Source organism: Mytilus galloprovincialis, chromosome 13 (assembly GCF_965363235.1).
Source record: "Mytilus galloprovincialis chromosome 13, xbMytGall1.hap1.1, whole genome shotgun sequence".
In the NCBI taxonomy this organism is placed as follows: domain Eukaryota; kingdom Metazoa; phylum Mollusca; class Bivalvia; order Mytilida; family Mytilidae; genus Mytilus; species Mytilus galloprovincialis.
In genome coordinates, this window is record NC_134850.1 from 40,194,970 (window position 1) to 40,209,855 (window position 14,886).

The window sequence follows — 14,886 nt, forward strand, 5'->3', positions numbered from 1 at the left end:
GTTGTATTGCGACTTATAGTTGCTTACATTTAGACTAAGGTGAAAAGTTGATATCATACCACTTACATCTCCTTATTTTATTTCTGGTTTCCAAATACTTTATACTCAACTGACTACATGTATTTCTCTTCATGATCTCGTCCTGAATATGCATGAAATATTTGCCACTGGACGTTAAGCAACCAACAATCAATCAATCTCTTCATGAACTGATCGCAAATAATATTTGGTTTGCTTAATTTTTCTCTCAAAAAGTACCGGTATAATTACAACAACATATTAGTTTAATAATTTGTACTTCATCCTGCTTCATATTTTAGACCCAAAAGAATTAAAATTTTCATCATTTTCTGTTTGTATAAACATTTCATTTCACTGGTATAAACTAAAAAAAACTCTTTAACAGCTAGATTACCCACTTGAACTTACAAAACAGTTACTGTAATGACAAAGCCATTATACAAGTTTGTAATTTTACCAGTATATTTTATAAATTTTATATCACTTAAGGTTATGTTTACAACTATAGGTATATCAGTACATCTACATTTAAATCTAATTTAAAAATACTTACCAAAAAATACACTGAAGATATTCTAACTGTAATTCAGTTTCTTTTCTCAGCTGGCAAATGTTAAGTTGTTTCTTCTGGTAAAACATCATCATCCATTCATCCTTAGGCATACAGTTAACAAAACTTTAACTTGTATGTACTGACTTCACGCTATCAAAATTCCATTTTCAGTGAACCGTGATAATGAACATGTTACTATGTTTCAAGTTGATGTGACCCCTGTGAACTTCATGGTTAATGACTTTAATGAAACACTTTAACCTGAGAATGAACTGGTTTCCCATTTATAAGATCAGTGAACCGAAAAAAACCAAGGGCAAAACTTAATTTGGATTTTTTTTTTAAAACTTTACATTATAATGGACTTGTTTACAAAATTTCCAGTTGATGGGACCTCCACTTCCTGGTAAACAAACTTGATTAAATACATTAACCTGATTCGGATGGATGAACAGACAGACTAATCATCAGTCCATAGACCAGATAGTATAATGTAGGCTGGGCGTTAAAATCATGAAGTAATGACCACTTATATCATTCCATAGACCAGATAGTATAATGTAGGCTGGGCGTTAAAATCATGAAGTAAGGACCACTTATGTCAGTCCATAGACCAGATAGTATAATGTAGGCTGGGCGTTAAAATCATGAAGTAAGGACCACTTATATCAGTCCATAGACCAGATAGTATAATGTAGGCTGGGCATTAAAATCATGAAGTTACGACCACATATATCAGTCCATAGACCAGATAGTATAATGTAGGCTTGGCGTTAAAATCATGAAGTAACGACCACTTATGTCAGTCCATAGACCAGATAGTATAATGTAGGCTGGGCATTAAAATCATGAAGTAACGACCACTTATATCAGTCCATAGACCAGATAGAATAATGTAGGCTGGGCATTAAAATCATGAAGTAACGACCACTTATGTCAGTCCATAGACCAGATAGTATAATGTAGGCTGGGCGTTAAAATCATGAAGTAACGACCACTTATGTCAGTCCATAGACCAGATAGTATAATGTAGGCTGGGCGTTAAAATCATGAAGTAACGACCACTTATGTCAGTCCATAGACCAGATAGTATAATGTAGGCTGGGCGTTAAAATCATGAAGTAACGACCACTTATGTCAGTCCATAGACCAGATAGTATAATGTAGGCTGGGCATTAAAATCATGAAGTAACAACCACTTATATCAGTCCATAGACCAGATAGTATAATGTACACTGTAGGCTGGGCATTAAAATCATGAAGTAACGACCACTTATATCAGTCCATAGACCAGATAGTATAATGTAGGCTGGGCATTAAAATCATGAAGTAACAACCACTTATATCAGTCCATAGACCAGATAGTATAATGTAGGCTGGGCATTAAAATCATGAAGTAAGGACCACTTATATCAGTCCATAGACCAGATAGTATAATGTAGGCTAGGCATTAAAATCATGAAGTAAGACCACTTATATCAGTCCATAGACCAGATAGTATAATGTAGGCTGGGCATTAAAATCATGAAGTAACGACCACTTATATCAGTCCATAGACCAGATAGTATAATGTAGGCTGGGCATTAAAATCATGAAGTAACTACCACTTATGTCTATGCACTGCAAGTCTAGTGATATTTCCAAAAACTTTCACTAGCATTACCTGAAAGCAATCTTCATGATAAACTATTCAATCTACAGGCCCAAAGCAGATTTTAAACAATTCTAATGGCCTGTAGGATGAGGGCAAAGACTGTGCGACTTATGGAAATATCTTGGGTATTTCTATTTATTTTCTTATATCAGATGAGTATGTCCATATTGTTGTCTTAGGAAAAATTCCCTATGCAAAACAACTTTTTGAAATTAAACATTTTCCGGTCTAGTTATTACCACTCCTGAACATGATACATTTGTTCAAAACAATACATATACAGTTATTGACCGATAATTGCAAATTTTCTCAATGGTAAGCATGAACTATACATATATACACAGACAGGCAAACATAAAGAGTTTCACACCCTACAGAGTGCAATATAAGGAATGTAAATGATTTTTGTTTTTTTGCACCTTTAGCTCAATCGAGGACTTTTTCACCTTTAGTCACTCTTACTGTCTTGTTTCACCTCTAGCCCTTTCTAAGTGACTTTTTTTACCCTTAACGCTTTTAAACTGACTTTTTCAAACTCTAGCCCTTTCTAACTGACTCTTTTAACAACCCTTTCTTACTGACTCTTTTAACAACCCTTTCTAACTGACTGTTTTCACCTCTAGCACTTTCTGATATGTTGTTCTGTAAGTGTCCAAAATTTTAAGATTCTTATTAGCCAGTAAGAAAATCTAGTTTTTAAAAAACAGTTGACGAACCATAAAAATCAGGTCAAGAACAACCAACATCTGTTTAAAATAAATGTTTGCTCATTGCTATACATAAATACCCTTAATCAAAGATTCTTTTTTAAATTTTAAATAACCTGCAATTTGATTATGGGAGATAACTCTATCAACACAGATCTGTTGAATTAAGGAAAAGCAAAATATAGACAATTTTGCAACAAATCCAGCAGTTTGAAAAAAAAAACCCCAAAAAAACATTTTTTAAGGAATGCAATTGCAGTTACAGGGTTGCTGTCTAAATCCCAACTAAAAGTTAAATCCAATATATGCAAATGTAATCAAAATATACAATTTTCACATGTTTCCATTCTTTCATTTTTAATTTTAACTTAATTTTACCATTTATTTCCAATGCAATTTATAGTTATACAGAAGTACTATTATTGTCAACTTTATAAGATACATGAAACATGAAATTTCTATTATATAACTTCAATTTAAAAGAACTCTCATAAAATCCAAGTTTTTTTTTTTTTTTATAAAACTTTACAAAGGAATAACTGTCAACACTTTCACAGCAGCACCAGGAAAATGAAAGCAAGTATGTAAAGGCTATTACCTTTCACTATAGATAGGTCAGCATCCGATGAAACTCCCTACTACGATTGAATCCATTAGTATTGTAACCTAAACCTACGACAAATTGCCTCACAGTATTACTCCAACAAAAATGTAAATAGTTGATGTTTGTTTGTTAAATGAAGTTATTTCCTGCCTTATTAGAAAAAGTCACGCTTTGACGATTCTTAATATTGCATGCAAAATCCTTTATTTGAGTTAAATACCACGGTATTAAATACCCCTACAGTACATGGTACCGGGTATTGAATTGGTAAATAAAAGACCCGCTATGTTCTATGAAGCGGTTGAAGAGGTCTTTAGTCAAATGCATTATAGCGGAACATTTTGTTTTGGAACAATTATCCCTTTTCCTTGTTAATCGATCCTGTCACTTAAAAAATGTTTTCATTAAGGCACATCCTTCATTTTTTATCACTCAGATATTAATGTGTTTTTAGTGTTCAATTTGTGGTTGAATTTTAAGCTTTTTATTCTATAATTGTGGCAGTTTATTCTTTTTTTGACTTCACATAATAAAATCTTTATCTAGATTTAAAAGTATTAAAGGTTTAATATAAAATTTCATTATAAAAATTCAATGACAAAAACCTAAATAAAAAAACATATTTATCAAGGTGATATGAGACCTTCATGGTTGGCATAATCCTTATTATTATGAGCGTAAAAAGGCTTTAAAATTAAATGCAAATTATAAATTATGTGGATTTAATGGTTGCAATTCATGGGTGACTGGTGATATTGCATATACCCCTTAAACTGAAAACATACAATGAACTTGTATTTCCTTTGATTAAAAAGTATCAAGAAGTCAAAAGAACTTGGTTTACTTTTTCTTGCTGCACCAAATGAAAAATTATTCATATATATATGAATAAAAAGTTGCAGAAAAAGAAAACTTTGGCTTATTGTTGAATTGCTGTCTCACTGACAGTCACCCCTCCCTCCAATCCTCTTTTACTATTTTTTTAATTATTCGTATAAAAGTGAAGACCTTGTTTCATAACCATTACAAATATGGTCATTATTTAAACTAAACAATCATTGAACTTTCTATGAGATTGTTCAAATGAAGTGTTATAAACTCTCTCCAACTTTAAGTATATCTTAATATCTATAAATGATAAACTGAAAAAATCATTTTATTTAAAATTCAAATATTTATGATGTCATCCCTGAAATTGAAGAGATGATGTCAGAGGACTGAAAATGTATTTGTGTCAAGAAGTTTTCCATTTTGATACTTCCAAAAAATCCTTCTTAAAGGAAAACATTAATTTAACTCTACACTTTCATAAAAACATTCAAGTATAAAATGTTGAACTTAGTCCTCTGTTATTTCTTTTTTAATGCAAAATACAAAATATTGATACAATTGTATCAAAATAAAGCAAGAATATTTATTTAGCATCTTCTTAAAGTATGTAGAACTATTTAAAGACCTATAATTAATTTGAAAATCTATCAATATTAATTTAAAATTTTGAGATTATTTTTGCAGTTTTGTTGGAACCCAATTAATTTTTAGTTTTCGATGCAAATTAATGAATAAGTGAGTTTAGCAAATTTGTCTTTATATAACATGCAAGTTAAAAAATTGACAGATAAAAATACATCTTACCATTAAATCAACAAATGCCATATGATAATAAATTTGACATCAGTGTAATCAACCAAGGGAGACAATTATACAACTGCTGATAAAAAAGTGTTGACACACCTGACCCACCTGCAGAGTCAATCAGATGTGACAAATTACAGGTGATTTATCAGGGATTACCTAAGATGGAACTTGATAATTAGCTTGTCTGACAATAGGCAGTCTTTAACACCAATCTATATGACAAATAGAATCAATTTTACAATCAGGAGTCTTACTGTAATCTGTTTATAAGCTTTGACAACATGCTCTTCAGTTAATAAAACCTCTTACTGTTTATTTACTTGGTGTTTACAGTTCCTTTGTTGATTCAATTCAACCATAACACTACCATTCCCTCCTATAGATAATATTTCTGATAAAAAGAAAAAAATGTATCATTTTTCCTCTTTATTTCCACATTCAACACAAATAAAAGAACAGACATATTAGCTTGATTTTTAAGTTATTTTGTATCAAAACAGGTCTTATCAAGCAAATCATTTTAAAAATCCAATGTCAGATTATTTAAATAATTGCAAACAGTTTTTGTTCAAATGTTTTTATTGCATTTATGATTGGGTTTTTTAGCAGTACATTTATTAAAAAAAAATATTTTACTGCATTATATAAATTTTCTATTGTAATATTTCTGTTTAACCAAAATACCATAAATATGTATTCGCTAAACTTCAACAAACCGTTGTGAAAAAAAATATCGGTAAATATATCGAAGCAAGCTGTTATCAAATGTCACGTTCGCTCAACATGTCTCAGTAGCTATAACGAAACAAAGGAGGTCTATAGGATCTAATGAAGTAGAACGTAAGCCGTGACTGAGGAATCAATAAACTGTAAAGATAAGCCTAGATAATGGCCGTCTGATCACACGTTACAGGGAAACATTATACTGTGTAATTACGCTCAAATTACACACAAGCTAAATTGAAAAATTTTCTCTATTAATTTTAATTACAAAAAAAATATACCTAATATGGATATCAATTAATCTGCCAATTCTTATAAAGTTGTTTTGTACTAATTTTGTAGAAACACTTAGGCAAAAATGTTCAGATTTGTCCACATAAAAACAAAACTTAAAATTTATGTAATTTGCCATGTTTAATAGAGATTTATTAGTACAATGCCTCTGCCAATAGCGGATAAGAGGGGCCACAATAAAGCAGCCAAAATAATGTCAGCCCAAAATTTAGTTACATATAACAATATTCATTTCACAATATATTGCTTTTAGAACAATCTTAAAATTTCAAGATTAGACTACTCATGTGGTAAAATGTTAACAATCAGAAGCACTACAGTTAAAACTACACTCTACACAAGAAACTCTAAGTAAATCCTTTAACCTTATTGACCAATCCTGCATAGATCACTCAGAAAGGAGTTTGATACTAAATCTAGCGATCTGAATGTAATACAAAACATTGTCAGATGTGGATGGTACAACATTAAGCCTAGAAATTTGGATTCTTCATTAATTAACATGCTATGACTGAGGCATTGGACTGATGAACGTTATAACCCCTCCCAGTCTTAATGGTTGAGTGGATAAAAAGTATTGTGTGCATTTCTGAAAGACATCCTACATGCTATACCATATATACACTCACAATCATTGTCACTTGAGGTCAACAGTTTATGCTGCAGGCAGAGGATGTCAGTTATATCAACAGGTCTAAATTTCAGAATAAAAACAAATGTATTTACATTATCCAGATATACAAAAGTATATTAGCTATCCAGATACATATACAAAGTACAAAAGTATATCAATTATTCAGATAAACAATCATACAAAATTATACCAACTATTGGAATGTACAAATATATACCAACTATTCAATTGTACAAATATATACCAACTATCCAGATGTACAAATGTATACCAACTATCCAGATGTACAAATATATACCAACTATCCAGTTGTACAAATGTATACCAACTATCCACTTGTACAAATGTATACCAACTATCCAGATGTACAAATATATACCAACTATCCAGTTGTACAAATGTATACAACTATCCAGATGTACAAAAGTATACATAAGTTATCCAGATGTACAAACATATATCAGCTGTACACATTTTTTATTTTCCATCTCTGAAATAATCAAGTCTTTTTAAAAATTCTACACACTCACCACTATTGTCACTTGAGGTCAAAAGGTTATCTTTATGCTGCAGGTAGAGGATATTCAGTTATATTAACAGGTTCCACTTTCATAATAAAAATTGTCCAAATGTACATAAGTATATCTCCTTTCCAAATGTACAAAAGTATATCTGCTATCCAGATGTACAAAAGTATATTTGCTATCCAGATGTACAAAAGTATATTTGCTATCCAGATGTAAGGGTATAGCAGCTGACCAGATGCACAGTGATATATGAACTGTCCAGATGTACATAAGTATTAGAAATGAGATGATTTTGCTGACGGTCTACAGTATTTATATTCAAAGGTGGATATACACTATCTACATTGGTCTTAGCTCATGCAATGGTCAAGCAGGCAGAGGTGTGACATTGCGGGTGATGTGTTTGCATCATTGAATGAACTGTAATAAAGGTATATGATTTTTCAAATTAACACCATGAAATGTCATCTTAAATAAGGCCTTATTTACAGTGACTGAATGTTTAATTTTAGAATGTTAAAGCAGCCAAAAATAGGATTCACAGAGGGGCGTAATAATATCCTGCAGTTTTTTGTTTTAACATAAAAATGTCAAATGGTATTTGTGCAAACAAATGTTAATACATGTAACAGGTTTGTTTCGTAATCTTGATAACCGATTCTTCACAGATATGATACTTAATACAGCCATTCACAAAAAAAAACAAGGTGCCCATGAGAGACAAATAAGTTAAGTGTTAATAATTAAGACTAGAAAGACTACCATTAAAATTGAATGACTATACAATGTATATGTTAAAACCTTGTCATCAACTTAGTGATATTTGTAAATATATCATTTATTTTTGAAGCCATAATAAAACATAAGAAAAATCATAAAAAGTCCTGACATATAACTCTAAAGTTTGACTAGCAAGTGAGCTATTGTATCAAATAGATAACATCACAGTTATATCCCAACCCCCCCGTGCTCTCCTTTAAAAAAATTCCTGGAAGATAACTCTTTAGTTATAGTAAGTCAGATATTGTACCTAATTAATAACATAAAATGACTGTGACATGGACTGACAAAAAATATACATCACCCCCATCCATTTAGTCTAAATAATTGACTGAAAAAATAAGTATATTTTCTGCTTCCCTGAAAAATCAAGTACAAAATTCTGTAAACTCACCATATTTGTTGCTTATCTTTATGCTTCAGGCTGAAGATATCCAATTATTTAAACTGTATAAAAGTATATCAACTGTCCAGGTGTATAAAACTAAATCAACTATCCAGATGTACAATAATATACCAGCTTTCTAGGTGTACAAAAGTATATCAACTGTCCAGGTGTATAAAAGTATATCAACTGTCTAGGTGTATAAAAGTATATCAGCTGTCCAGGTGTATAAAAGTATATCAACTGTTTAGGTGTATAAAAGTATATCAACTGTCTATGTGTATAAAAGTATATCAACTGTTAAGGTGTATAAAAGTATATCAACTGTCTAGGTGTGTAAAAGTATACCAGCTATCCAGGTGTATAAAAGTATATCAACTGTCTAGGTATATAAAAGTATGTCAACTGTTTAGGTGTATAAAAGTATATCAGCTGTCTAGGTGTAAAAAAGTATATCAGCTGTCCACTATCCAGGTGTTTAAAAGTATATCAAATGTCTAGGTGTATAAAAGTATATCAACTGTCTAGGTGTATAAAAGTATATCAACTGTCTAGGTGTATAAAAGTATATCAACTGTCTAGGTGTATAAAAGTATATCAGCTGTCCACTATCCAGGTGTATAAAAGTATATCAACTGTCTAGGTGTGTAAAAGTATACCAGCTATCCAGGTGTATAAAAGTATATCAACTGTCTAGGTATATAAAAGTATGTCAACTGTTTAGGTGTATAAAAGTATATCAGCTGTCCACTATCCAGGTGTATAAAAGTATATCAACTGTCTAGGTATATAAAAGTATGTCAACTGTCTAGGTGTATAAAAGTATATCAGCTGTCCACTATCCAGGTGTATAAAAGTATATCAACTGTCTAGGTGTATAAAAGTATATCAACTGTCTAGGTGTATAAAAGTATATCAACTGTCTAGGTGTATAAAAGTATGACAACTATCATTGAGTATATCAACTATCCAAATGTACAGAGTGTATCATCTATCCAGGTGTACAAAAGTATATTAACTATCCAAATGTACAGAGTATATCATCTATCCAGGTGTACAAAAGTATATCAACTATCCAAATGTACAGAGTATATTATCTATCCAGGTGTACAAAAGTATATCAACTATCCCGATGTACAAAAGTATTAGAAATGAGATGATTTTGCTAATGACTTATATACTAAGTAGGATGTAATTTTAACTACAGTATTTAATTATTCTAAGATGATTATATTCTATCTACATTGGTCTTAGCTCATGCAATGGTCAACAGGCAGAGGTGTGATATTGACCTCATTGGTGGAACTCATTTACATCACTGATGGAACTCTCACAAAGATATTTGTTTTGGTCATTTCAAATAATGCATATTCATTGCTATGTACACATGGCAAGTTTAAAGCATTTAGTATGTCTTACAGAGACAAAGAAAGGCAGGGAGGTTTAACACCTGAATACGTCAGAAGACATCTGATCAAGAGGGACTTCATGTTATGATCAAGTAGGAGTGTGATATTGCGTGTGATGTGTTTACATCATTGAATGAATAGACGTATTTACACTTGTATGCAAATTTGTCCGCCATTACGTAAAATCACACAGGTTCCCATAAACTTTGACACAACAATTCAAAATAATTGACGTCATAATTAAAAAGAGATTGTTGCTTGACGTCAGAAGGTTATTCGGAGGTGATCTAATGTCTTCAGAGGCAAAATTCAGCTAAATACCAAAAGTGTAAATACGTTTATTGTAACAAAAGGTATTTGATTTTTCAAATTAACACCATGAAATGTCATATTAAGAAAGACATATTTATAGTGATTAAATGTTTCAATATAAAAAGAACAAAGATTGGTTTATAATCATATATGTCAACGCATCTAAAAATAGGGACCTTATTACAACTGCTAAAAATAAAAGTCATGGGAGGGGATATATATATATATATATATATCAAGCTGTGTATAGTTTTAAAATAAACATGGCAAACAGATTTCTAAACAAGCAAACAAGAAAACAGGTACCAGTATGTTTCGTAACCTTGATAACCAATCCTTCACAGAACACTCAGATAGCGACTAATACTTAATCCTGCATTGTGCTAAAACAACTACTGGTAGGTACCTAAGAAATACAAATAAGTTTTTCAATGTCAATGGTATAAATATTTAAGGAGCTATGTTTTTTCCAAAAGGACCTAAAAAGAATTTCCACACAAGGTGACTTTAATGGAGGGAGTTGGAACCTGAGTTTCTTAATAATTTCAAAATTGATCATCTGAGATTTTCAGAAAGGTATGTTGCCAATGAGCTGATGACACCCTGGGGGATTGGCAGTTAATTAGTCCAAAGCAAAAAAATAAAATAGCCTTGCAAGACGTCATAACTATACACATGGAAAAAAGTATTGCAACACCAAATTGAAATTGAAATTAAAAAAACACTCTTTATTTTTTTGTGATATAAATTTGGTAAAATAGAACTAGTTAAACATTATTTAAGTATCACCTGAGTTTAATCAATAAATATCAACTCGATAAGTTTTTATCTGCACCTGCAGCTACTGTACCCGTAAACAGCAAAACAGATGTTTTACCCTCATTGTTTTCAACACTTTAAATAACCAAGTTTTTAAAGTTATGTGATTGACACCTTGTAATGGGTCCATGATAACTCTTAACTGCAGCAAGATGGCAGATTATCAGCATAAGAGAAGCAGGGATGTCGCTGTAACAACTGCACGTATTGTTGGTCATCACCATTCCACTATAAGTCGTTTTGAGAATAAAAATCAGGCAATAAACGCTGTTAAAGACCTTCCGAGATAATGAAGACCCCCTATACCATTTGCTAGAGAAAATCAAGGATAATGAAGGTTGGTCAGAAGGAAACCAATTGCATACAAGACAATCCTAAAAAGAGAGTGGTGGCCATACAGGAGCCTTTTAACAAGAACTGTTCGAGATCAACTCATCGCTACTGGTTATCGTGTGATAAGACCATTTCGGAGACCTTTGTTAACAAACAGACACACAGTTTTCCGTATCTAATGTAGTGCAGAGCTCGCCAAAGTTGGAAATTGGCATCGTGGAGGAAGATCGAATGTTCAAATGGAGTTTGGTTCATCTTCCTTGGCCCGATCGTAGCCCGACTTTGAACCATATCGAGCATATATGGGACACTATTGGGCGGAAAGTGCGCGAAAAAACACCCCAAAGCAAACACATCATGAAATAAACAATGCCCTTCATCAAAAATGGTAGCTGCTACCTTAGCAACAAATTAGTCGATTTATGGCAGGAATCAGAAGACGTTAAGATGCGGTTATCCGTTTGAATGGAGGCTGCGCACAAAGTACTAATTATTTGGCATATAACGATCAACCATGACGTGAACAGTCATCTGAAGATTAAGTTTGAAATGTCTGACATTGTAAAGTTCGACTACAGTAAAAGTTGTAAAATGCATTTTTTTGTACAAATAACACTTCATTTTGTTATTAAAATTGTGGCTATATAAAACTTTTTTTTTTTAAACAATTTTTGTTCGTTTCAATGCCAATGTTATCTTAAACTATGTTTCAATAATATTATACACATATTTTATGATATTTCATCCAAAAAAAGAGGCTGATTTTTCAACTTTTAACAAATCAAGGTGTTGCAATACTTTTTTCCATGTGTATATTTGGAGTAGCAGTCAAACAGCAGCAGTTGCGTAACAGACACACAGCTAGAAAGTCAAAATAACACTTTATTAAGGAGCAGTTGTAATAAGGTCCCTATTTTTAGCTAACATTTCAAATAAGCATGTAATAGCTATTATCACATTGAATAATAGTTAAAAACAACGACAAGATACAATACTTCTATTTTTTAATTATTTTGTATCAGCATTCTTTTTAATGTCATCACAATTAGCATATCAAATTTTAATCAAATTAAATGAAAATAGGCAAAACAGTTCTTGTAACTGAGAATGTTAGTTATAACAAATAACATACATAACTTTTGATGTTTAGTAGGGGAGTGCTCTATTGCTTCCTAGGCCTAAACTGGTTGAAGTCAAAAATGAATTTGTAAAATTTCACCAAAATCTCTTCTTTTGGGCTATGAGGTAAGTAGATGTCAATGTCTTATTGGATAAAAATCTTTCAATTCACTTTCTTACATGTATATTCATTTACTAGAAACCCTTCTCATCTTGAAATATAACAAACATAACTTTTCAGCCCGAAATTACAGAGAAAGTGATTTTTTAAAAATAAGTCTTTCACTTAATATTTTTAGATATTATTAAACAATCAATCAGTGAGCAGTAATCAATCAACAATTAATTGATATTACTAGAAATTTGTAATTTGCAGGTTGTCATTGAATATTTCAGAATTCTCCAAAATTTCAAGCATGTTATGATCGAACTTTACTTGTGGTTTCAAAGGGACATTATTAATTTTTGGTTTGTTTCCCGAAACTAATTATGTACATCAGCAAAAATAAAGTTACAAAGAAAGATGTTTTTGATGCACTTAATGTGTTGTTCAGTTCTATCTCATTGACATTTATGCCTCATCTTTTTTTACCTATAGATAATAATGCTTCACTACCTAAGTTCAATCAAAAAAAGACATCTATGTGAGAAACGGAACATTTAGTCAACCTGTCAACACTGGAATAGTAGCGTTCCACAGAAAGTTTTCTAAAGTTCATGTATGATTGACAAATGAACTCCAATTAGTGAAAAACCTTCATGCCAGATAACTTAAAATTCACAATTAGAAAAAATCAAAATAAACTTTTTTATCTTCAAGAAAAATTGGTTCTGAATTTGTAGAGAAAAAATATAATTCCAGGTAGAAAATTGTCTTCTAATAACAAAAAGGTTGCAACAAAGTTGTCTTTTTAGAATCAAACCTTTTATTGTCGACATTTTTAAAAGCATGCATCAAAACACTGTAATATGTTAACAACATACTAAACATTAAATAATTTCAACCAATGACTGTACGCAACACTTTATAATTCCAACCAATGACTTAACTCAACATTTAATCATTCCAACCAATCTCTTTACCCAACATTTTATAATTCCCACCAATGACTTTACCTAACATTTAATAAAATCAACCAATCACTTAACACAACATTTTATATTTCAACCAATGACTTAACTCAACATTTTATATTTCAACCAATGACTTAACTCAACATTTTCTAATTCCCACCAATGACTTAACTCAACATTTTCTAATTCCCACCAATGACTTAACTCAACATTTTCGAATTCCAACCAATGACTTAACTCAACATTTATAATTCCAACCAATGACTTAACTCAACATTTATAATTCCAACCAATCACTTAACACAACATTTTATATTTCAACCAATCACTTAACACAACATTTTATATTTCAACCAATGACATAACCATTTTTTTTCTATTTCAAACGAAAAACTTAACTCAACATTTTCTAATCCCAACCAATGACTTTATCCACCATTTAACAATTCCAACAAATGACTAAACTGAACATTTTACAAGTCCAACCAATGACTTGAAACATTTTCATTTTAGTTTTGAAAAAATAAATTACTGTACCCAAAATCCCTTAGATTTTGAAACAATGAATGGTTATGCAATATTATTTTCAATTGATGCTGGATTCCAGTTTAGAGATTTGCTGTAAATGTAGAAAATTTTGCCAAAAATTACAAGCTATAAAAATACTGTCTGCATTTTTAAAGATACATGTATAAGTATTTGCCAACTAAATATAGAACTTGACTTATTAAGAATGCTTATAAAACCAGATATTTTTAGTACTTTTATCATATGAATCTAAAAACCATCATTTTCAGGATAAGTGATGACTTTGATTACAGACGTCACTCAACGGTAGGTATTAAGTGATAATAGGACTAAATAGGGTGTGTTTACATTTATTACTATCCTCTTTCATTCATAGAATTATAACCCATAATCTACAAACATTTGATAGTAAGCAGATAAATTTTTACAGATGTTTTTTTTGGTATTTTTTTCAATTTACACTAGTGAATATAGTGGCGGATCCAGAAATTTTCATAAGTGGGGGCCCACTGACTAACCTAAGACGGGGCCCGCTCCAGTCACGCTTCAATGATTCCCTATATAAGCAACCAATTTTTTTCCCAAAAAGGGGGGGCCCTGGCCCCCTGTGCCCCCTAAATCCGCCTCTGGAATACATACTGTTTATGATATCTAGATGACTGATAAATATTTGTTGACTGATGCTTCGCTCAGCAATGACATTGTGTAAGTCAAGAGCAGTGGCGGATCCAGGGGGAGGGTTCCGGGGGTTGGTACCCTCCTTTTTTTGGAC

General features: G+C 31.4%; 1 protein-coding gene across 8 annotated transcripts in view; it reads right to left on the minus strand.

Moving 5' to 3' along the window:
• The window catches only part of LOC143056997 (uncharacterized), a 59,761-nt gene that overhangs the window by 18,980 nt on the left and 25,895 nt on the right, over positions 1-14,886 (minus strand). The window contains exon 1 of one of the 8 annotated variants that reach the window (XM_076230218.1): positions 5,175-5,245. The exons of 4 other annotated variants lie outside the window; for them this stretch is intronic. In XM_076230218.1, coding sequence (XP_076086333.1) covers positions 5,175-5,195 — 21 coding nt within the window. In that variant the 5' untranslated portion in view covers positions 5,196-5,245. Of the gene's footprint in view, positions 1-574; positions 751-3,533; positions 3,691-5,174; positions 5,246-14,886 lie in introns of those variants that run through there. 3 more of the 8 variants (XM_076230221.1, XM_076230216.1, XM_076230215.1) reach the window with 3 other exon arrangements.